At 41.1% G+C, this 24,805-nt stretch overlaps 1 protein-coding gene across 2 annotated transcripts in view; it reads right to left on the reverse strand.

Annotated features, from left to right (window-relative positions):
• The window catches only part of LOC138471869 (ficolin-2-like), a 469,580-nt gene that overhangs the window by 254,312 nt on the left and 190,463 nt on the right, over window positions 1-24,805 (reverse strand). For both annotated transcript variants that reach the window (XM_069609728.1, XM_069609729.1), the window contains exon 5: window positions 12,511-12,546. In XM_069609728.1, coding sequence (XP_069465829.1) covers window positions 12,511-12,546 — 36 coding nt within the window. The remainder of the gene's footprint in view (window positions 1-12,510; window positions 12,547-24,805) is intronic.

Raw genomic sequence — 24,805 nt, forward strand, 5'->3', positions numbered from 1 at the left:
ATGCCTGTCCTGAGACTACAAACACATTACTTAGTCAGTGTGATCCAGGAGCTTTTACCTTGCAATTCTCAGTAGCAGACATCTTATTTTACATTACCAAATCTAGTAGCTCACGTGCTCCCGGTCCAGATGGGATATCTAATTATATGATGAAACAAGATCCGAACCTATGGGCAAGGATTTTGTATCAACTTTATACTACAATCATACGCACTCAACAATTGCCTAGATCATGGTCTCTCTCAATTATTGTCCCGGTGTTCAAGAAGGGTAATAGACAAGATCCGTCAAATTATAGACCGATTGCCCTTCTTGATACACCGGGCAAGATCTTCGCCCGGTTGATTCTTAGAGACTTGCGAGCATGGATTGAAACTGCTGGTAAAGCTGATGTATTTCAAACCGGATTTGTTGCGGGAAAAGGCACGGCAATAAACATTACAGCAATTAATGCGATTAAAGCTAAATGTGAATATCTCAACCAGCCCTTGTTTTTAGCTTTCGTAGACTTTAAAGAGGCTTTTGATTCAATCGATAGACACCTGCTAATTAACAAATTGATCAAAATGGGCTGCCCTAGTTCAGTGGTTAAATTGATTGCGCTTCTTTATACAAACACCGCAATTCAGATAAGAACCACTTTAGCTGGGCATCTAACTACTAAAATTGCGACAGCAAGAGGTCTGAAACAGGGCTGTATTCTGGCAGCTACTATTTTTAACCTATTTATATTGGACATGGGTAAGAATTTTATTGATATCAACTCAGATGCCCCAAAACTTGGGCCGCATCAAATTGCATGGCTATTATATGCGGATGATCTTATTTTAATCTCTAAAACGCCGGCCGGTCTACAGCGGCTACTACAAGGGCTTTCATTGTATGTTCAAAGAAACCATATGGCTGTTAACTTAAGCAAAACACAGATCATGCAATGTTATAATAATAAAAAAAAATGTCGCCCCCTAAAATCGTCCGTCTGGACTTTTCAGGAAGAGATTATCTCTATCACCCCGCAATACAAATACTTAGGAGTGATTATTAATAATCTGAAGTGTGACACCCCCTATGTGCAGGATATAAAACAAAAATTGCAAACATTAACAAGTCAAGCTAAAGTCCTTTTGCAAAAATTTGGTAAATTCACATGTTCGCAGATATTGTTATATTATACGCAAAAAGTTTTACCAATAATAACATACGGCTCAGAATGTAAATTACCAAGAGACCGTATGTTTTGGGATCGACTGGAGGCAAAATTCTGGCGGTCAGTGCTTAAGTTACCGAATTCAACACCAGGGCCTTTGATACGATATGAGTTGGGTGCTCTTTCAATGTTTGTATTTTATGCATGGAAACTGTGTTCGCTAATGAAGAAATTTCTGCTGTGCACTAATTGTTCGGATTTATCTTATATATTGGCCACATATATGTTGAAATCCACACACTTTTTTCCCAATAAGTGGAGAAATTCTGTTACCAATCTGTTAGTAGAGGCCGATATAACCATTGAACTGCTTCTAACTAATCCCAATCGTGCCCAGAGAAAATTATATCAGCATGACTGGATCTGCACTTTAGAGCTTTGCTCACAGTACAAAGATTATTGCAGCCTGCCTTTTGGTACGAAAAGAATGAGAGTTGCAGCCTCCTATTTACTTAAATTTCCCTCGCACCATTTTAGAAACAACTATCTTCGATTTAGATTTAATTTGTGGCCCACTAGAGAAATTTTAGCTCGAAGAGGTCAAATAACAAAACAAGAAAATAAATGTCGGTTTTGTCAATTACCAGAGTGCGAGGAAACTTTAAAACATTTGATAGTAGGTTGCCCCTCACTAAAGGATTTACGTTGTAAATATTTTAAAAAACTGTACGAAAACTATACCTGTTTAACTAAAGATGTACTGTGGTCTAGAATATTCTCCTCACCTCTCCAAGCTGTTCGTATAGCCACAGTCCAATTTCTGCTAGCCCTAAATCTTGAGACGAGCCCCTAAATAGATGACATGTGTTTTCCAACTAATACCTCCTTGCTGGTGGATCACTAGTGGTTCCAATGATGTGGAATTTGAATCTATTTGGATTGATTTTAGATGAAAACTCAGATGATGTATACATATGAATTGTGATTTTATTATTTTTTTTTGCTGTTAATGAGAAACAATTGAAGGTTGAAGTGGTGAGTTTGTAGGGTTTTGTTGAATGCAGATTTTGAGCTTGATTCTATCCTGTTTTAATTTGTGATCAATTATGTTATATATTAAATTGAAAGGTTGATTTTCAACCAACCAATAAAATTAAAAAAAAAAAAAAAAACTGGAGGGTCCTGCACTGCCCATGGAAGAAACCAGCAGCGGAGCAAAGTGACAAATAAAAGGTGCGCTCCTTAAAACCCAAGCAGGGTCCGATCCTCCTGGCTATCCGGTTCACTGTAGCTGTGCACAGCAAATTCGACCAGAGGAGGGAGGCCTGGCTTGCAGTTTGGCAAACTGGTTGGTCCCACCAGCTCAAGGGGAGACGATTCCCTGTAGATCTTCCCTGTCATCGAAGTTTGGAGATTTGGACCAGCAGCACGGCATCACCAGGAGGTTCAGTCGTGGTAGAGGTCCTCTTCTGGCAGCTTCCCTTCGGGTTTCTCAATCCAGTGGCGACTCTGCCTTCCTAGTCCCTGAGACCTGCTTTTTATGCAGTTTTCCCCCATTCACACAGCCTGGCTGTAAATCACACAGCAAGGTGGCTGTCCTGGTGGGGCAGTCACCACAGCCAATCATACAGAGTGTGACATGGGTCTCCAAGGAGCCCCTGTGCAGGGAGTCTCAAACCCCTCCCTCACATCCTGTCCCCCTCAGACATTCTGGGGCCTAAGGAGGGCTTCTGTACAGAAGCCCGCCAAATGACGGTGAACAAAGGAACCAAACCTGGTTTGGCACGCAGAATAAAACACGTGGCATGAAAATTCAATGCTGGTTCAACTGCTGCAGCATTTGTATGGTAGAGAGAAAGGGAGATGGTGTGAACGCAAGTTGTGTTCCACCCCTCCTCTTCACCAAGCAAATGATTAAATATGAGCCATAAGTTGAATGAATGGCATAAAAGTCTTAAGCATCGCTTTTATGTCTTTCATGTATGTTACGTGCTCGTAAAACAGGAGCCCCCTTATGTTTAATACAAGTACTATCAGTCAAATAAACTGAATCTGTAATTTCAACCACATGCTTCCTTTGTTCATTTGCTGTAAGCAACAAAATAACCCATTGTACTGGTGTCATTTTCTACACTGTATGATCAAATCCCAGGGTAATCGCTGAATACCTTTCACCCTCTGGGAAAGGTTGCTGCATTTGGAACCACCTGACATTCAGTCAATGCACTTTAGCCTCCTCCTCAGGCATTTCCCTACGTCACACCCTTCTATGTGATGCAGTACCTCGGCATACGATGGCTGTAGCTGGGCATATAAAAACCCACAGGTGATATTGATTGAAAACAGACTTATTGGGGTGGTCAATGGCTGTCATTAGTATTAATTAAAGAACAGATATATTCAAGATTATAAAAAAGCTCTCCTGTTTCAGAAATATTCCTCTGTCAGACTAATCTCTTAACCAACCCAATCACATACATCTGAGATACCTATTCTGAAATATATTCTGTTTAAGTTTCTTATATTATGTTGGGAATCAATGTTCTGTGTTTTGTTAATAAAATATCTTTCTTTTACCGGCATCTCTGTATTTGCTATTCAGTAGCATGACGTATTTAGGTGTGATTCGGTGTTGTTATCTTGTTATATGTACCTTATAGGAACTTGTTATGTTGGGAATCAATGTTCTGTGTTTTGTTAATAAAATATCTTTCTTTTACCGGCATCTCTGTATTTGCCATTCAGTAGCATGACGTATTTAGGTGTGATTCGGTGTTGTTATCTTGTTATATGTACCTTATAGGAACTTGGCAGAAAAAAGTGGGTGCTTGTGGACATGCAAGTCACTCAAAAGCCTTCCAGGGTGGTCCATTTGAAACTCCAAGCTAGCTCTTTTTCGAATGACCGTCATTTCAAAATTGCAGTTTCTTGCAAGAGGAATCTTGTTTTGAGTAGTCCGTATAGGTCGTAAGAGAAAGCCATTTTCATGTGTTCACCTACATTATCTTGTAAACCTAATTCACCTGCTTAGCCCTCAAATTATCATGCAAGATATAATATGCCTTTAAATTGCACTTAGTGGGTGATCGGGTATGGATAATTGAATGCCATTTAGGCGCTTATTAGCTAGTTAAGGTTAGATTGTAACCTTTCAGATTATTTAATAATTATGAACCAACATTGTAATCATTTCGGAATTAAATATCCAGGCAAAATGAAAAATAAATCATGAGATTATGAACCCACTTTTTAAGTGTGGGTTCTAGACTCAAAGGGAATTCTGTGCCTCCCATAAAGATCATCTATGGGCAATTGGCAGAGAGCAACTACAAAGACACCTCCTAGAAAGCATGTGTTCTATGTTTCCTCAACACATGCTTTTCAGTGCATGAAATATTAAGGCATTTGGGTTCCAATAAAGTGAAAGGTTCGCCAAACCACCATTTATTCCGCTGACATTTCTTTTCCAAACAAAATATTTATTATCTGAAATCAAGAAACTGTCACTTCCCAATTCCAGAAATGACCAGCTCTGTTACTTTTCTTAGTCTGTCCCATGAAGCTGCCAAAATGGTGGACGTTCGGCCATACAAGACTACTTTACACTACACAACATCACAATTGGTTGAGCGTGCATTTCAGATCCAAAGATCGGTCCGATATAGGAAATCAAAATAGAGATATGAAGAGTACTGTACAACGTGGCAACTCTTGTGATAACACGTTTACTGCAGGCAATCAGTTAGTGGAGAAAGTAGTGTAAAGCAAAGGGTTGTGGTCTTATTAGCCTGAGGTGCCACCCTAATTCCTAATTCATGGGTTTATCCATTGTTCACATTATTCATGGACTATTATGGTTGGTTCAATTTGCAAAAGATAACTGGTCCTCATAAATGAAGATAGGCTTAGACCATGTTGCAAAATATAATCAAATTCAAGTTTCAAGAGTGTGTTTGATGCCATGGTGGAACTGTGGGAGACACCTGACAAATGCAAGGGGTGATGCAGCAGGTCACTTCTGTAAGTGGCAAGCATGTGGAAATCCTGTCTGCAAATGTTTCCTGCTATATAAAAAATGTGTTCCTGAGGCATTTTCTAAGGGCTGGGAGAATGGGTATGACTCACTGAGATGGGCAAGTGAGGCAGGAGTAAGAACTGAAATCCCGTAAAGTGGTATATCGCAAGAAAACGAAAGCTGTTTCTGTCCTCCAACAATTCTCTAAATTTTCTAGCCCTCAAGTTGAGGAGCAATGTGTCCTCAGGGGGAATCATTTCTGTCTTCTGAAGGGGCCTGGTTGAAGAATTTATGTTGCTCTAGCAGTAGTAATATTTTGCAGCCCCTTTGCTGGAAATGAGATCACATTTGCTACATTGAAGGCTTACATGGTGCCCCTCTGCACCTTGGTCAAACATCTAATATTGCCTCCAATATATGGATTTCGGCACGGAAATCAAGGAAAATCCATCTTGAGAACTATACGTAATGCTCACACAGCACTGTTTAGTTAAGATTATGCGTATGGCCCCATCATCCTCCTGGAGAGAAGGCCAGCCTTAATACCATGTTTGCTCTTGGTATTTTGCAAGACTAATTGAATGTGCTAGAGGTCTACCCGCAGCGATTTCTAGAACATGGTCTGAACGCTGTTAATGAAGGAATTGTATTTGCACTGGCAGCGGCTCTGTGGCTGGAGCAAATGGAACCCAGAGGCTTTGAAGGACCCATCGATGGGCAACCGGCAGTAGCCACCACCACTGCCCCTCCTTATAACTGTCAGAAACCTAAAGCAACAAGGTTCCAGTCATGTGATGATCATTGGTTATTCCTACAGTTCCAGATCCCAACAGAGACAAGTAAGATCTAAGACATCATTGAATAATTTAAATGCATTCACCAAGGGGGATTGAGAAACATCTTCATTCTCTTTCAGAGGGAGAACTATCAAGGAATAGCAATTCCTAGTAGAATGCAGACTCTGGGTAAATTCAGAGATCAAAATTACTGAAGAATCAAGGTAAACGATGAGACACTAAAACACCGAAAGCACAGACCAAGGTTAGAAAATAAATAAATCCTTGAATAGTTCCTCAAAATCCTTCTATGAGAGAAATAATGTTGAACACAAAGAAAGAAACATGTGGCTTTAGATAGATAAGAAGCTATCTTACCACTTGTGCATGGACCAGGTTAGTCAATAAATGTTCAGGAATTCTTACACTTATCCAATTTCAATTCTCTGAAATGTGATCAAGGCATCATTACATAGTTTACATTCTCATTCGTCTGTGTGTTATCAGGAGAAACATTGTTATTTACTAACAATTTGACACTTTGATAGATTGGGAAAGTCCATAAGTAGTTTCCCACCTGGATCCAGATGGGGTTTCTAAGGTAGATCTGGCCATGTGTGTTGCCGGGGAAGACATTTTCACTTATGATGCATTTAGGATAGTTGGCTATATTAAGTATCAAGTAATTCATATTTTCAAAAAGACAATTCCAGTAAAGTTCATCATGATCAAAGGAAACTAGAAAATACAGTGAGTGTGATTAACTTTAGGGTGTATTTGGCTCTACACATGAAGAACTTTGCAAATTTGTAAAGAAATCATTTAAATTCCAGTAAAATGTATAGCTTTTGGGAATGAGCAAGTCTTTTATTCAGGGTATTTGATTTAACAATTCCAATCGGTCAGTGCTTTGAGATATTGAAATTGTGTTTAACTCAGCGATAGTAACTATCTTTATTTCCATGAGAGGTCTAAACAGTGGTCTATGCATTGCTGGTCAGTCTACTTTCCCTTAGGAATAAGATTTAATTCAACATTTGTAAGCTATCCTTCGTAAATCTCAAATTGTGATCTGCGGCATAGAGATGAAAAACCCAATAGGCATGTTCATCTATCCACACCTGCTAACCTCAGAACCCATCACCTGGGATAGGTCTCCCAGCTCTATAAATGGGTACTGAAAAGTTGACAGCTTTACAAAATATTGCATTTACACAAACTATTTAAAACTACAATGTAAAAGGAACTAAAAACATGTAACTATGAATGCTGCAACTTTTCTGCTTGTTCGCACAAATGTTTTAATGGGTGCTGTAACATCCACCAAAACAATCAATCATGTGAGTCCAGTCTGTCCCCAATTTTACTCGTGGAGAGACGTGTGAGCAGACGAGAGAGCTGAACTGCCTTCGGAATACTTTGGAATACAGTTTCTTTAAACAAGGACTTCCCTTTATAAACTAAGCACAGGTGCGTAGCGCCACATGTGAGTCCGGGCAGGAGTCCAGTCTGTCCCCAGTTCTACTCGTGGAGAGACATGTGAGCAGAGGAGCAAGCTGAACTGCCTTCGAAATACTTTGGAATACTGTTTCTTTAAACAAGGACTTACCTTTATAAACTAAGCGCAGGCGCGTAGCGCCGCCTGTGAGTCCAGGCTGGAATCCAGTCTGTCCCCAGTCTTGCCCTGGGACTGCACAGGATGCCTAGGACTCCACAAAGCCGAGAGCGCATGGCGCACATGCGTCCGAGGACAAGAGCAAACCGCTGTGTAGAAGGAGTTGGAGAGGCTAACAACACAGAGGCGAGTAAGCGGAGCCCAATCCGTGGGCTGAAAACAACAAGCCAAGTAAGTGTGGGTTTGACTGTCCATACGGGGGAAATGCGCGTGAGTGTAAATATGTCAGAAAGTAATTGCTGTCAACCCACAAACACTCACATACAACACTTGAACAATGCGATTCAAAACAACTACATACGTGTGCGGACCGGCGACCAGACCGGCAGTGCAGACATTACGGTTGAAGAGTTATTGGAATTGGAGGTTCTTGCCGATCAGCCCGCAACTGCTCAAACAAGCGAGCATCAAGACAAACCGCGGTCACGGTCAGTAGACCGTGTTGGCGTGCCAGGCCACGGACGTGCACTGTCCTCGGGCGCTGAGCAGAGTTTGAGCTCAGGCGGTCCCGCGGAAAGCGGGGGAGTGTCACAATTAAACAACAACAATAAACTGAATACGGGAAGAGAGGAAAAGGGTACGAGAACTCAAATGTGTCAGACAGTACACAAAGCAATGAAAAGCTTACAACAATGGCAATAGCATCAGTGGCGTCAGACGCGGAACGGAAGAGCACATGTTTAAAACCAAATGTACCAATTTTAACAACTACTCCAAAGTACGTACTGGAAACATCTTTAGAAGGAGGACAGAAACGAGCGCTCAGAGTCAAGCAAAACAGAGATGAGCCAATAAGCAATAATAGCACAAACAACGAGCCACAAACGAATGGACCAAACAAGCAATCAGTAGAGCAAATTGAAGAAACATCAGATGACTCAAAAGTCGATCAAGAAGAGGACGCAGAAGTCTTCAATGAGAACTACGGATCAACAAAAGCAATCCTCAACGGACACCCAAGAACACTCGTACTCAGCGGAAAACAAAGACCCATTCCAAATATGGACAAAATACACATGTCAACACCAATAGAGAGAAACAACAAAACCGCAAAAGAACTAATAATAATGAAAACTCGCTGGACGATGAAATAAGAGTAATAGAGAGAAAATCAAGCTTCATTGAGAAAATGAAACTAGGAGAACGATGGCCCACAAACAGACCCACTAAAGAAAGGTTATCAAAATACACTAATGGATTTATAGGAATTGAGAAGAATATACAACTTGATCTAACAACAGACAAACTCAAACGAATGGAGGAAGGAATGCAAACGGCAATGACTCACAACGACACAAAAATACAAACAACATCCTTGGTGACGACTCGAACAAGTAAGGCACTAAAAAGAGCCGATCAACAGGAGACAGGACCAATTTGTGACAGAGAGATATTCACCATAGACCGGGACCCCTACACAGCCCAGGAACCCTCGATTGAAATACCAACATCCATAGATGCAACTAGAACACAGATACTTAAGTCACAACTATCAACGGCAGCTGGGATTCAGATCCACAATAATGTGATGGCAGCAATGTCCATCTCATTAGACCCATACACAAAGCTATACGAAACAATAAACAACAATGTGAGGGATAATACAAATATCTCATTAAATATCCAAAACAAAACTGCAGAATTGGATTCCTTCACAACAAAAATCGCTGCAAGAATGAACCAAGAAGCAGCGGCCGTATGGCAAAGAAGACTATGGGACATGGCCACTAACGACCAAGGAGAAAAAAAATAAATAATGGCTGACATGATGGATACAATAAAATGGATGAAAAAAACACTAGAACGGAAAGACAGAGAAGTGAGACCCGAACAAAGAACAGAAATAACAAATCAGTATATCCAAGCAAGACAAGAAACCAGACCAAACACAACACAAAGTGTCTCACATTTCGAAACGCTGAGAAATGATGGTAACCAAGCAAGTTTGCAGCGAAAACAAAATGAGAAGATTCACATCCATAAAAATACACAAAAAGAGAAAAAGGAAAAACATGAGGAAGGCATTAAAGCCGCAGATACATGCACAAATCAAGTAGGAAAACTGAAAGAGGTAAACAAAGGAGAGACCCTTGCTAATAATGACGACATCCCCGGGAAACATACCTGACAAAATGGAACCCACAAATCAATAATAGACTATATATGGATATCAAAAGATAACATAGATCAGATACAATGCTTCAAAATCTTACCACAACAGGTCAGTGATCATAACATTGTAAGACCTGGATCTCTAACAAAGAATAACAATCAAAAAGAGACAATAAATGTTTGGAAATAAACCACGGTTGCAATCGAGTGAGATTAAAGAAAGTTGACATCTTAAAGCTAACTGATATATATCAGCAAGTGAATAGAGAACCCAGTGATGAAACCTCATATGAATGGTCATGAACTCCTACAAACTAAAGAACACGAGAATGAAATTTCCGCACCTCGATCCAAAACACCAATATAGTATACAGGTGGGAACAAGAAAACAAAAACCTGAAAAAGGATATTCAAGAAATAAAGAACAAAGGTACAGAACCCTCCAAAGTAGGAAAACAAATAAAGACAAAAAAACAACACTATAAAAATGGGTTGAAAGGTTTTCAGAAACAACGAGATCAAGAACAGGGGGAAATGATGATTGAAGCATTAGGCCATCAAACAACAAGAGACCTATGGACTCTGCTGAACAAACAGTCCCTGAACCAACAAAGTAGGCTAAATAACAACATAACAGAAAACAAATGTGTAATACACTACTCCAATGTATTTAGCAGTAAAGACCCAGACCACGCGATCAATGATGGACCAGCCATCGAACAGTGGTCGATGGGAATTAATGAACTCGATCTTCAAACTGCAATAACAAAACTAAAAAGCTCAGGTGCAGCAGGCCCAGATGGGCTGACAAATGTGAAACTCAAAAAGGACCCCAAAGGCTGGGCAAAGTTCACCTTGGCACTTTTCAAACAAATAGAAATCTGTAAGTGCATTCCAACATCTTGGACATCAAGCACAATAATTCCGATATTTAAAAATGTTTCCCAAGAAAATCCATTAAACTACAAACCAATAATCTGCAATTGGGAAAATATATGCAGCAATTTTACAAAAGAAACTGACAGAATGGGCAACTGCTGCGAACATCATTAACCCAAGACAATCTGGTTTAACCAAGGGTACAGAGACAGTACTTAACCTGTTTATGTTATCCTTGACGAAACTAAACACAATAAGGCCAAAGAAAACTTCATCTTTCCTTTATAGATCTAAGACAAGCGTTCGACTGAGTCAACCGCAACAAACTTTGGGAGAAATTAAAAAAGTGGCAGTGCCTAGAATCAATATTACAACCAATAATGGCACTGCACAAGAACACAACTAAACTAAGATTAAATAACCTAGGGTCCCTGTCGAAAGAAATAAAAACAAAAAGAGGAATAAAGCAAAGTTGCCCTTTGGCGGCAACGCTCTTCAAATTATACATTGCCGATTTACCAGATGAACTGAAACATGTAAACCATCATCCTCCTAGATTAAACAATACAGAAGTCTCAACAGGCAACTTGGTGCTTTTAAATCAAACAGAAATAGGTCGGCAACATCTATTAGAGGGATTACAAACCTACATGGAAAATAATGTTCTAATAATAAACACCAAGAAATTATAACAATTGGTGGAATAAAAAGAGTCACATCAAAAGACTTTAAAAGGAGGATAGGATCTCAGTTACTGGAAAGTGTGTAAGAAATTTGGTACCTAGGGATATAATATTTAACCAATCCATTTCAGAAGAAAACTGGAAAAAGGACCTCCTGATAAACGTAAAAATGCTGTGCTCACAAACAAAAATCATAAATGGACGTTATGGTAAATTTTCAATGACATAGATAAAACTGTTCTACATCCAAAAAGTCATGCCCATACTGACATATGGAGGGGAAGCCAGACTGAATATAACATGGGAGATATTGGACTCAAAAGAGTGTAGATTTTGGAAACCACTACTTAACCTGCCAAGATGTTTGCCAATTTCTGCAATAAGAGCAGAACTGGGTCTACAATCGTTATATTCAGTCATCTGTTGGAAATCAGTCACATTATTAAGAAAGATAATTGTGAAGGAAGTGGTGATCGGCTATAAAATCCTGAAATGAAAAGGCACAGGCAAAAGCGGGGAATTACTAAACACCTGGAAGGAGAATTGGTGCTCCTATCTTGAAGAAATTGACTCAAATACAACAGATCTAATAGAAAACCCTGAAAGAGTAAAACGAAAGATAAAAGACCTTGATTGGATAAAAACAAGAGAAACTAAACTTTCATACCAATCAACAAAGAACGTAGAAAACACTATCAGGAAAAGAGATACTTTGCTAGACTATTTAGTGTACTTCCCAAGTAAATCACATAGATATAAACTTCTTCAGATACGGATGGATGTATTTCTGACAAACGGCTTTTTACACTCTAGATATCACTGTGGAGTGAACAACAGGCATTTCAGATTCTGTAATACGGAAAATACATTGGAGACAGTAAAACACCTTCTCCTAGAATGTAAAGCTGTCTCCACCGAAAGAAATAAAGCATTGAGCATATACTTAAGGCTCTTCACAACAAGATCAACAGAAGACTGGTAGAACGAGTTCCTGCACAGAAAGAATATAAGACTAACATGTGCAGGAATACATGTACTTGAAATAATGATATGAAATTTTGAGTGAAACTTCTAGAAGAAGTAATGGACTCAGTGATTACAATTAATAAGAACAAAAATGAAACTGATTTTAAATGTTGGAGACATAGAATGAAATTTGTGTAAAAAGTTTTATTGAATCAAACTAACAATAAAAACAATCAAGACCTGCCAAACCCACTTACCTTTCTTGCAGAGAATATCCTCGAGTACATCTTCCCCTGTGGATTAAACACACATTTAGAATGTATTAATTAATAACATTGATAGTTGCCAGCACCCAACACAACACTATCACTTGATGTAATGCATTAGATTCAGCAAGGGGGGAACATTTCTCCAACCAGCATCTTTCAGTGCATAACTTAAAAAGAGGACACGCTCAGCATGCATCGGTTAATTGAATAAGGAAGCACACTTACATATGGTCTGATAAATAAATGAATGCGTGTCCATACACGAGACCCTGACAAAAACAGTTTTAAACATGTATGTTATTCATTACATGAAATGAGTTAGGGATCAGGGGCAACTGGCTGTACACATAGAATGGTGTAAAAAGTATGTTGATTTTGCAGCATTACCTGGAGAAAATTTGAAAATGACAAAATCCCTGGAAGCCATGTACTAGAAGCACTCCATTGGTCTGCTGAGCAAGATTGACATCAGTATTACTGTTTGTAAAAGACGGGTTGAAATGCAGTGCTCAATGTGTCCCAACCGCCTCATTTGTTTATTATGTCTTAATGTGGTGGCCTGTCCTTCTAAAATGAAAAAATGGGGGTTTAAAAAAATACATTTTAACAGTATCGGAAGGTGCTCATAGACCACTACGCACATCTACAAATACAGAACTCTGTGTTTTACTCTGAAGGCGAGTACTCGTATTAGCAACATCAGGATACATACAAGACCCTTATTGTATACTAACACGGATGACCCAATACCTAGAAGATCTGTAACACCCTAAGTAGGAATCATACCTTTACTAGGCTTTATAATCTAAACGTGTGTTGCTTATATTATGAGATTAAAGGGATTGGAATTGTTCATATACTTTTGTTATTTTTTTGTGCCTATATTGTTGGATTCTTTGCCTAGTTACTGTATGTAATACAAGATTATATTCATATAGTATCATTATTTGTCTTTATGTTTTGGTCGTATTCATTTATTCTGTCATAAACTATAGTCTTGCAGTCACAATAACATTTTAGGGGCCCAGCTGGCAAGTGCTTGAATTGCCCTGTTTTAGGTATAGCATGTCTTGCTAATCAATATTGGTATAGACCCACTGAAAGTGCTGTGATGCAGCTGAAAAGGATATAGCACAGGTCCACCGAATCCATACAATCATGATAATTCACATACCTATACACAATTTCTGTTATTAGTTTGTTTAATGAAATGATGATGTTTTTAAATGATTATTATTATTTGCATTTGAAACTGATTTGGACATGATGGTTGTGGCTCTCAGGGTTTACTCATGCAATAGGAATGCCCTAAATGAAATTTGCTAAAAAGGAAACAATTGTAACCTTTCTCAAGAGAAATAAAATTGGTGCTGTTCTCTTAACAGTAGGCTTACATGTCTCATCTTGGGGCTTGTAAACAATGAAGAGAGAAGTCGACAGGAGCCCCCTTGGAGAAAGATACTGCCTGGTCCCCTGTAGTGCGGATGGCAGCTGGCAGTTGAGTGAGACTCGATACCAAAGACCCTCAGCGGATCCACGGATTTAAGTATGACATATGCCTGGCAAAAACGTCATAAGGGAGTGTTTTGCATATTGGGGGATTGTGCTGAGATAAAGACATAAGAGATAAAGATATATCTTCTGACAAGGGCCGGGAAAGATCATGTGGTACACCTCATTATAGGGTAATAATAAGGGAAGGATAACCTCACCAGGAGTTGAGAAGACATCTCTAGTGTATTTATTTGTGTCGTAGTTGCTGGCGCCAGCCTCGTGTTGTAAGGCAGCTTAGCTTTTGTGAAAAATGAACTTTTTGTGTATACTGGTGTATATTGTGGAGGACGTGAAGTTGTGGTGTGGACCGAGGAGTGTGGTCCAGCGTGGGAGCTGCTAGGTGGGGTTGCTCAGGGTGTGAGTGATGGGTGTGGTGTCACTTGGAAGGTTTGAAGGGAACAGCAAGGTGGGGCTGTTCGGAGTGCGAGTGGCATTTGTGGTGCCACTCTGAAATATTAGGTTACGTAGGAAGAGTGGTGATGAGTAAGAGAAGTATTGTTGGGGAAAGGTGTAAAAGGGAGGCAAAAGAGTGAGTGAGAATTGAAATATAATTTGGTAAGTATTGGCAAGTTAAACTGTGACGTTCTAGCATGGATGAATTTCCTATCATTCACCTATGCAAAGCATTATCCCGGTACAAGGACACAATCCTTAAGTACCACACTGAGTGGGTGCAGGACACTGCAGGCAAAATGTATATGCCCTGGCTGCAGGAAGGCACTAATTCGAAGGCATTGCTGAAACATATGTGCACATATTTACATGCTGTGTAAAAAGGAAAACAGTTACAGAATTGGCTAGCCATTCTGGAACTGTGGAGAATGTATGGGGAAGAGATAGAGGAGCCACCCGTGAAAGAATGGATACTTAATCAGCATGACGAAGGGGGCACAGCACCCACGGCTCCTCCTCCTCTTCCCCAGAGCAGTGATCCGTCTTCAGAAGCAAATGGATTATATCCATTATGAGCGTTAAAAGCAGCGGCAGGGTACACTAATCCCACATATGCACCACACGCATACAGTAGTGAAGACATTATAAGTGTAGAAAAAATAAACAAGCAAAGACCATTGTCAACACATGTAGAACATGATGAGTGCCTTGATTTACAGGCACAATTAACAGAAACCGAGGAAGAGCACCAGAGAGAAATGAAGGCAGGGCAATAAGGATGATAAGGCAGTTGTGCCGGATGAATGGGTAGGAGGACAGATAATGCTCAAATTAGATAGAAAAGACATGGACAATTTTAAAGACAGAGGAAGGGAAGTTAGAGAGCAGTAGGAGGAGAGAAAAAGAGAGCAGAAAAGACAGGAGAGGGAGAAATAAAGAAGGAATTAAGAAGAACGAGGAAGGGAAAAGAAGCGAGAGGCAAACAGAGAAAGGAAGAAGAGACGAGAAGTAGAAAGAGAAAGGGAAAGACAGATGCAGAAAGGGAAAATGAAAAGCAAAAGGAGGAAGAGAGGGGCAGATAAAGACAATGAGAGATAGAAAGGAGCAGAGAAAGGTGAAGAAAAGAAGTTGATGATATCATTATGGGACGTACGCTCACAGACAAAGAGATGGACCAGAGACAAGAACAGAGAGAAAGAGGGAGGAGCTGAGAAAGACAGTGCAAGGAAGTAGATTAGATTCTTAAAAGCATACTCTTTCAGATGAAGGAGAGAAAGGGGCCATACAAAGGAGGGTTGGTACCCTGCATAGGAGCAGAAGGGATGGTACCAGCAGCATGATGAGGAGCAGAAGAGGGTCTCTGCAAGATGGAGGCAGGAATATATTGGAGGAAGTGATGAGTGGAACATACAGGATGAGTCCCCCTGTGAGATTAGACTTTGAAGACAGAGAAGATGATGAAGGGGATGAAAGTGATGACACTATGTTCACAGATGAAGAGAGAGAGAGGAAAGTGGAGAGGGGGAGGCTGCATGAGCCCCTTCGACAGGCATGGGGATAGGTAAGGAGAGAGCATGGTTAGATTTGGAAGAACCAGTGAGAAGGCCAGTGCCTGATGAATTTCCCAGATGCCTGGAGGGGCAATCAAATAGTTTATGAGAGAAAACGCTGTATATAAAAAGACTAAGGGATTTACCAGGACGAAAGAGAATTAGTATGACAGACGCAGTGACGAAAACGAAGGGTGTGGCTGCATTTGGACAGGGTGCTGGGTTCACACTATGATAGGATATGTTATGATATAGCATTTATAACATGCCTATACACAAGTGTTTCAAGGCACGACGAGGCAAGGGAGGGGAATAGAGGGAGGACAGACAACAATCCTACTAGGCCAGTTGTCATTCAGATTGCGCAGGGACAGTGCAGTACATGGGAAAAGATAAAACAATAAGTAAAGTAACGCCCATCATGTGGCAAGTGCATGGGTAAGTGCAGACATCAGGTGTCAGGGGCTGGTAGAGGGACTGTAGGGATACAGAAACAGTCCCCAAGTGCTGGTGTTGCCGGTGGGCAGTGCAGGTGTGTGACGCTGGTATGGGAGGGACCTGAGAACGAGATCAGAGGATGTCCAGGTAGCCAGTGCAGTTCCAGTAACACCCAGGAGGTCAGCAGAGGAAAGGAAGAGAAAAAGCAGAAGCAAAGAGAAAGGTTTTAAGGTGATTCCAGAACCGCAGATGGTTCTCCTCACATTTAAGGGAGACAGGGAGGCTATTCCAGAGGGAGGCCCCAGCCGAAGAAAGATATCTACCACCAACTCATTATGAAAATCGTGTAAATAATGAAAAAGAAAAACTTGAGAAAAAAAGGGTGACCTGAAAACAAAGGTCTTATTACAACAGATTGTTAGAAGCCCTAGAGAGGGTAATCAATTTAGAGGTCAGTACTTTCCACAGGGAAGTACGCCCCTGGCTCCGGTAACAATTAACCAGTGTGCCTATTGTCGACAGGAAGGCCACTGGCGCGCACAATGTCCAACCTTGCAGCAAAGGTCATTTGGGAACATGGGTAGACGATCCAGAGGTCGCCCAGGCGCAGGGGGCCCTGGCAGAGGTCAGTTTGCACCAGAATCACAGCAACCTCCTCCACAACATAAGCAAGTTTCGAATGTGGATAACAGAAACATTTTTGATCACCCTTCTGCTGCGTACCTCTCTGAAGAGCTTCCTTTTGATAATATTCTGTTTCGCTAGGATTGCCCGAAGCAGGATTTGGAACCGACGCCTATTCCCGTTCAGCAGAAAGGCCCCTACGTTGAGATGGTGGTGGGAAATAGGAAGCATCTATTTTTAGTAGATACGGGAGCACAGAAATGTTCCATTGATCATTCACGGGTTCCAAATATTCCCCTGTCAGGGCAGTCCACCGTTTCCGTAGGGTTTTCAGGCACACCTGTAGTTTGTCCGGTCTCTTTGCCGGTACCGATAACACTGGGTCCCTTCACGGAACAGTGTCCATTTCTACTTACCACAAACTGTGGGGAGAACTTGCTGTGGCTAAATTTGTTGAAGGCATTGCATGCAGTAATACATTGTTCTCCGGACAGAGTTCAGTTAACAATTTCACCTCAGCAATCACTCGCCTCTCAGTTTTTGACTCGACCTTTACCGCCAGAATTCAGTAATGTTCCAGAATGCTTATGGGCAATTGATGATAATGATGTGGGCATTCTTCAAATTGAACCTGTTAAAATTATTTTGAAACATGGAGTAAAATTGCCTCGCATCCCGCAATATAAGATCTCAGTTGAAGGCAAGCAGGCTTTGAAATGTATAGTTTCTGATTTTGTACATCGTGGAGTAATTGAGGAAATTACGGGTAGCCTATGTAACAGCCCCATTTCGCCAGTATACAAAAAAAGGTGATCATGCGCTTCCCTTTCGTTTTATAATTGATTTACGTGCTATTAACAACATTGTGGCTCCTCAATTTCCTATTGTACCTGATGTTACAACGATACTAACCATGATTCTGGCTTCTGCCACTCATTTTAGCGTTGTTGATCTTAAAAACGCGTTTTTCAGTTTTCCTATACACAAGGATAGCAGGTATTTGTACGCGTTTACCCTAGGTGGACGCTCGTTCACATTCACTCGTGCACCACAAGGGTACACTTAGTGTCCAAATATTTATAGTAGGGCATTGAAAGAGCAGCTCGATACTCTCGGGTTGCCTACTACTTTCACATTACTACAGTATGTAGATGATCTCCTCTTGGCTGCTGATTCTGAGAGCGCCTGTAAAGAAGGCACCGTGTTGTTGCTTTGTCATCTAGCGAAACATGGCCACAAAGCTTCACTTAAAAAATTCCAATATTGTTGTCAGGAGGTCGCCTATTTAGGCTACTCCTGTCAAAGGAGGGAAGACGGTTGACACCTGAACGAATAAAGACTATTTCTGGCATGTCTGTCCCAAATACGCAGAAGGAAGTTAGAGCCCTGATAGGTATGGCTTCTTACTGTAGATTGTGGATCCCTAACTTTTCGTTAACGATTAAACCAATGCTGGCTTTGACAAAGAAGGGCATTTCTTTGCCATTGCCATGGACTTTGGAACACCAGACAGCATTTGATTTGCTCAAATCCGTGCTGTGTTCAGCGCCGGTTTTAGGAACTCCGAATTATGACAAGGCCTTTGGGTTGTATGTGCATGAACGTGATGGATGTGCTTTGGCTGTGTTAACGCAGGAACATGGAGGGAAGAATAGGCCATGCAGCTATTTGTCATCCGCCCTTGATCCTGTTGCATGCGCTTTGCCGAGATGTTTGAGAGCTGTTGCTGAAGCTGCGTCTGTAAAACAGAGTGAGGGAATGGTCTTGGGTCATGCGTTAACCCTAATGGTACCTCACTCTGTAGATATTTTATTGAATAGAACTCAAACGCAACTCCTCACTTCCGCACGATTGACAAGATATGAACTAATCTTGTTTGCCCCCCACATTCAAATTCAGAGGTGTTGTGTATTAAATCCGGCTGAACTTTTACCTGTCCCGCAAGATACTGTTGATGGTGACAAAACGTCACACGATTGCCTTTATGTGACAGAACAAGAGACCAAAGGCAGAATCGATCTGAAAGACACGCCTTTGAATAGCCCACAAGGAGAGCTATTTTGTGATGGCTCTTGTTTTAAACTTCCGAACGGTACATCCACGGCTGCTTATGCCATCACTACTTTAAGCACGATTGTGGAAACCAAAAGAATTATGCATAATTCCGCGCAGGCTGCAGAAATTATAGCGTTAACTCAAGCTTGTGAACTTTCTGAAGGGCTTACAGTAAATATATATACCGATAGTCAGTATGCCTTTGGGGTGGTTCACAACTTCGGTAGACTTTGGAAAGAACGAGGTTTCTTGACCTCGCACGGCACGAAAATTCAGCATAGCATTTTAATAGTGCGATTATTTTCAGCACTCGCACTCCCTGTTCAGTTAGCTATTATAAAATGTGCAGCACATCAGAAGGTTACAGATGATGTAGGAAAAGGGAATGCTTTTGCTGATCAGATAGCTAAACAAACTGCCACTGATTTCAGTTCAGAAATGTATGCTGTAAGAGAAACTGTAAATATTTGCACCTTGGGTGAAAGTATCGATTCTTTAAAAAACATTCAAGCAGATGCTACCATAGAGGAAACTAAGAGATGGATCGAGGGTGCGAGGAGACTGGATGATGATGGGTGTTGGGTGGACAATATTGAAGGAAAATGGTTACTCCCTGACGCCTACATTCCAATGATGGTTATTATGGCTCATGGTCCGACACATGTTTGTGTGCGTAAATTGACTAAAATGCTACACAGTGTATGGGCCAATGATAAGATTTTCAAAACTGCGGAGCGCTTTGTCCAAGGGTGCATGGTCTGCTTGCAGCACAATGTAGGAAAAGGTACCTCGACACCTAGAGGAAGTTTCGCTCCACCTTCTGTTCCGTTTGAGGTTATTCACTTTGATTTTATTGAAATGGAACGTTGTAACAATCTTAAATATGTGTTGGTTGTCATTTGTGCCTTTAGTAAGTGGGTTGAGGCCTTCCCGGTTAGAGCTGCAATGGCCATAACCACGGCAAAAACTCGGTTGAAAGAGTTTTTTCCTAGGTTCGGGCTGCTGAGAGTCATCTGGTCAGATAATGGACCACACTTTATCGCTACTGTAATCCTACAAATTTGCAAAGAATTACAGATTGATCAACGGTTCCATTCGGCCAGACATGCCCAAAGTGCCGGATTAGTGGAAAGGCATAACGGCATTATAAAGAACAAGCTCACTAAAACGTGCGCTGGCACCAAGCTAAAATGGCCGGATGCCTTACCGATTGTGTTGCTATCGATGAGAACAACCCCTCAAACTAAGACGGGCTCTCTCCCTTTGAGGTGGTAATGGGGAGACCTGCTAATATTTGGGGTTTGCCAAAAAGCAGTTTGTTGCGGGATATAGAAAATGTGCTTCTTTCAGATTACTGTAACCAGTTGACTAAAAATCTGTTTTCAATTTATCACCAGGTACGAGAGGCATTACCTGTACGGTACGAGGGTCCGGGTCACAGTCTATGACCGGGGGACTAGATCCTCACGAAGGTTTTTGAGAGGTCGTCTTGCCTTGCACCTCAGTGGAGGGGTCCCTACCAAGTCCTGCTAGTCACTCAGACTGCTGTGCGGGTAGCAGGTCCTAAGAACTGGATCCATGTGACGCACACCAAACGGATCCCGCAGCCCGTGCCATACGATACAGAAGACACAGAATCCCTTCCCACTGCTGTAACTAACGTGCCTGAAACAGCAACAACCGACAAGGGAGTATCAGAGACCGTTCCAGAATTTGCAAGGCCAGACAAAACGGCCATCTTGTCTCCGCACTCTCCAACAGTAGAACTTCTGGATCTGATCCCATTTCCGTTCACTGGCCACCTCCAGGAGGAAGTGACGACACTTGTTCTCACCAGAAACTGTGAAATATAATTTGCGTCCAAGGAAATAAGACGTACAGCACGGTCTGACTGTGCGATTGAGAATTTCATTTTAGGGCTTGTCTTTTGGCCCGACTGTACGGAAGGATTCTGTTGGCTAAGGGTTGTGGGAAAGACATTAAGAAGACGTGCGACTGGAGTCGCCAGCAAACAAACAATTGGTGTTTTTTCGATTGAAGACTACAATGCCTGCACCCGCTACCGCCCGTGCCAAACTTTTAGATAAATATGTGACTAGCAGAGACAATGATCAAGCATGTAAGGGGACCCTCAAAGTGTATTGTTGCCTTTTTGTAATAATAACTGGATTTTTAGTAACTGTTGGTTTTGGGTTATGGTATCTGGAGGAAGCATATCCGTTAGAGGACTTTTTACCTATTGAAAATGTATCTGTTATCCCCACTCCTTCCGTGCAATTGTATACTTTATCGCCTAGAGATTCTTCGCATAGACGGAACTATCAGAATAATACTCTTTTGTTAATTATGAATGCCACTCATGCAATTTTAAATAGAACCAATTGCTGGATCTGTTCACATCTACCGCAACATGGGGATAAGGGGCTAGGTTGGTATATTCATCCTTTACCTTTGACAACTGCCTGTTACGCTTCTTTTAGAGCACTATTCTTTGGCCGATGGAATGACAGCATCTCAGGGAACTTTGATGGTAAAAATTTGAATAGTTTTGAAAAGCATGTTTTGATGCCCCTGGGATGCTCGCTTTTTGCAAATAGCAGTAAGCCAAACGTTGCTTCTGTTAGGCCCTCTGATAGATTGTCTCGTCCTTTTCAGTCTTTAATCTCTTTCAAAATGGCTCCTGCTGGCAGTCATCTTTTCTTGGATCAATTCAATCTTGTAAAAAAGAAGGAATTAAACATATTGGCCTCCTCCATGGAAGCTTCCATGGATGAAAAGCGACATATTGGTGGCACAAAATAATTAATAATTGAAAACAATTCTCTAGGTTGATTTAACGCACCCTTGATTGTTTTCCTCAGGAAATTGGACTTCGCTTTAAATAAAGTGTTTTTATATTTTTTGAGGCATGCTTTACTCTATCTGCATTCGTTGAGGAGCTGTGTTTCCTCCACTTATTTATACTTAGATATACTTTACAGCTTGGGGAAACACCCCAAAAAAGGTCAAGCACCACTTCAAACTTCCTCTGCTCTCCTCACTTTCATCGAAACCATGCACATCCCAGCCAGGAATCTTTTTCTTTTGAGCTATTATAAATTTTGTCTAATGAAATATGAAATTTGGGATATTTTTGCTTTCTTCTTTTTTACCTTAGTTATTTTCATTACATGTTGTTTTTACTTGTTCATTCTCATCATTCTTCCTTTTTCCTGGGTTATATTTTAGGTGTAACTTCTTTTTTGGGAAAGATTGGCAGAGCACCAAGCCTACCTTCCCGGGCGACCCATTGCTTTGCCCAGTCCACCACATGTAAAGATGTCATGTAGAATGATGTGCATTAGGCTCCAAAGCTTGGAGCAGCATAGATTTTCCACATACCGTCTGAAATCAGAGCATTCTGCTTGCCACTACACATAAAACCGTTTTGTCCTTAGTGAACTTGCTATTTTCTTTTTACTGTGATTCGATTTGTAACACATGTATTTTTTTAAACAAGCACTTTGAAGATCCTGGATGGTAGGTTTTGCTTTGGGTGCTATGCTCAAATGCGACCCAAATTGCTAGCATTTTGCTCCACTGAATGTGAGCCCCAGCTGATTCAGTATACGATAACTTTACATTTCTTTTTTAATTGTTCTTTGCTTATGCCAATCCTGTCTTTTGCAACAAAATGTTCTAAGTATCAAAGAAACAGAAAGCGGATGTTATAAATCGCCTATTAATTGCAAAACAACATTGACAAGACAAGGTAATTAATTGTACAACATAAAATAGTCCTGATATTTCAACTTGGAGGTCATACACACAGCTACTTCCCTTAGTGAGAGAGGGAAAGTTGAATGTTTGGCAGGGACAATTCCAAAAAATAGAGGGAGTTGGGAACTCTTTTAAGCTTTCTGTATTCTGCAGTGCAACCCCCTTTAAAACCAGAGAAAGATAGGACTGACGAAACTCTTGGATGACGTTGAACTGGAGGATTTCCATGTAGCAGCGCCAGGACGCACCGGCGTTGCTAGGGTGGGGCCAGGAGGGGAGGGGTCTGGGCCCCACCTCTGAAATCCTGGGCTACCCTTGTGTCCCCCTACCTGGGCTACTCTCTCTGCAGTGCTGCCTGCAGTGTTGCCGAGTGCGCTTATTATAAGCGGCTTTGGACTTGTTTTTCCCCAAAGTCGCTTATAAAATGTTCCGGTCATTTGTCGCGGTTTCTGTCCACTTGTTTGATCAAAAGTAACTGTGTGTAATAGGCTTGTTGACAAAGCAGCCAAGCCCATTAGACACGGCCGCAGGGTGTCCTGGAAAGTGCTGCTAGCAGCCCTTATGGACCTGAAATTATTGCAGGTTGTTTAAGAGCTGCCTGCAGCTCAATTAGTCCTTTTTACCCAGTGCCAATTTGAGTGCTCTCTTCTTTTTGCATATGTTTAAGCATGTAGCACTGATGGGACCTTTACATATGAATACCCCGCACAGATTTGTATCCGTCCAAAATGGGTCCCATCAGTGTGAAATGCCCAAAAATAAGCAAAAGAAGAGAAATCCCCCTTTAAAGCTGTGATTGACTTACATAGACAGCAAATGTTCCTAACACAAACAGCAAGCTGGGAGTTTGTGACAAAGGTGATATGTATCCAAACGACATTACCACTCCTTTATTTTTGATTCTCAGAGTATTTAAAGAATAGCAGTGGTGTTAAAAAACGATTATTCCGGGTTGCATTATTTTGCATTTTGGGACTTCTAGTTTGCCAGTCAGCATGCGGATACCAAACATAAAGCAACGTTATAGTGGCTGAATATGTTTATTTAAGAATTTAAACATTGTAAGTTTGATTTCCTATAAAATGAGTAGTTTCCTGTGGCAATGCGTAAAATCACCCAGTCCTGTTCTTTCCCTTTGGATTCTGGAACTTGTAGTATTCCTAAATTTAAAATGGGTGAGAATTCCAAGCAAAAACAGGACTGGATAGCTTTCTCACGCATGGACATGGGAAACTTTACAGCGCTTTTCAACAAGACCTTATTCTAGGCCTTGAAATCCAAAAGGTAAATATTTGGATCTGATGCCGTTTAGAAGGTATGTCTTCAAGTGCCTACACTCTAGAATGCTTTAAAATCCCACCCTCACTGTTTACCCAAAGTGGTGGCTCCCGGGAAAATAATGTAATCTCTTCTAATACAGAAGACTTGACTCAGCAGAGCCATTAATAATTTTCTTCCCCTTTTGCTGCAATTCACTAAAGTGGCATGGGCTGTCCAGAATACTGGCCCACAGGAGAATTAGTGAAGCTCTTGTGTATGCCATGTTATTCTATGTTATTCAGTCTGGTATAGGATAAAGTCTACAATTTTCACAATTTGGAGTTTTAGGATCTGCAAGAGGTGGGTGTGGGACCAACCTAGGAGCAGGATAAGGGTATTTTGTTGCAAAGTTGATATGTGCACAGCTCTGTGGTATCTAGTTTTATATATTTGGTGAGTTGTCTGGATCAGTGGTTAGTGTGTGTAAATTGTTTCTGTGATTTTGGTGGCTGCCGGAGTGGTGTTTAAGGACTGTGGAGAGTTATGTTGCTGTATCTGTGATGGACATTGTGCTATTTAGGGAAATTTGGTATGGGCACGTGTGTTTAGGAAGGTGTGCATTTCATTGTGTAACCTTTGTTGTTTTGGGG

This window comes from Ambystoma mexicanum, chromosome 8 (genome assembly GCF_040938575.1).
Source record: "Ambystoma mexicanum isolate Mex_15411 chromosome 8, UKY_AmexF1_1, whole genome shotgun sequence".
Lineage (NCBI taxonomy): Eukaryota > Metazoa > Chordata > Amphibia > Caudata > Ambystomatidae > Ambystoma > Ambystoma mexicanum.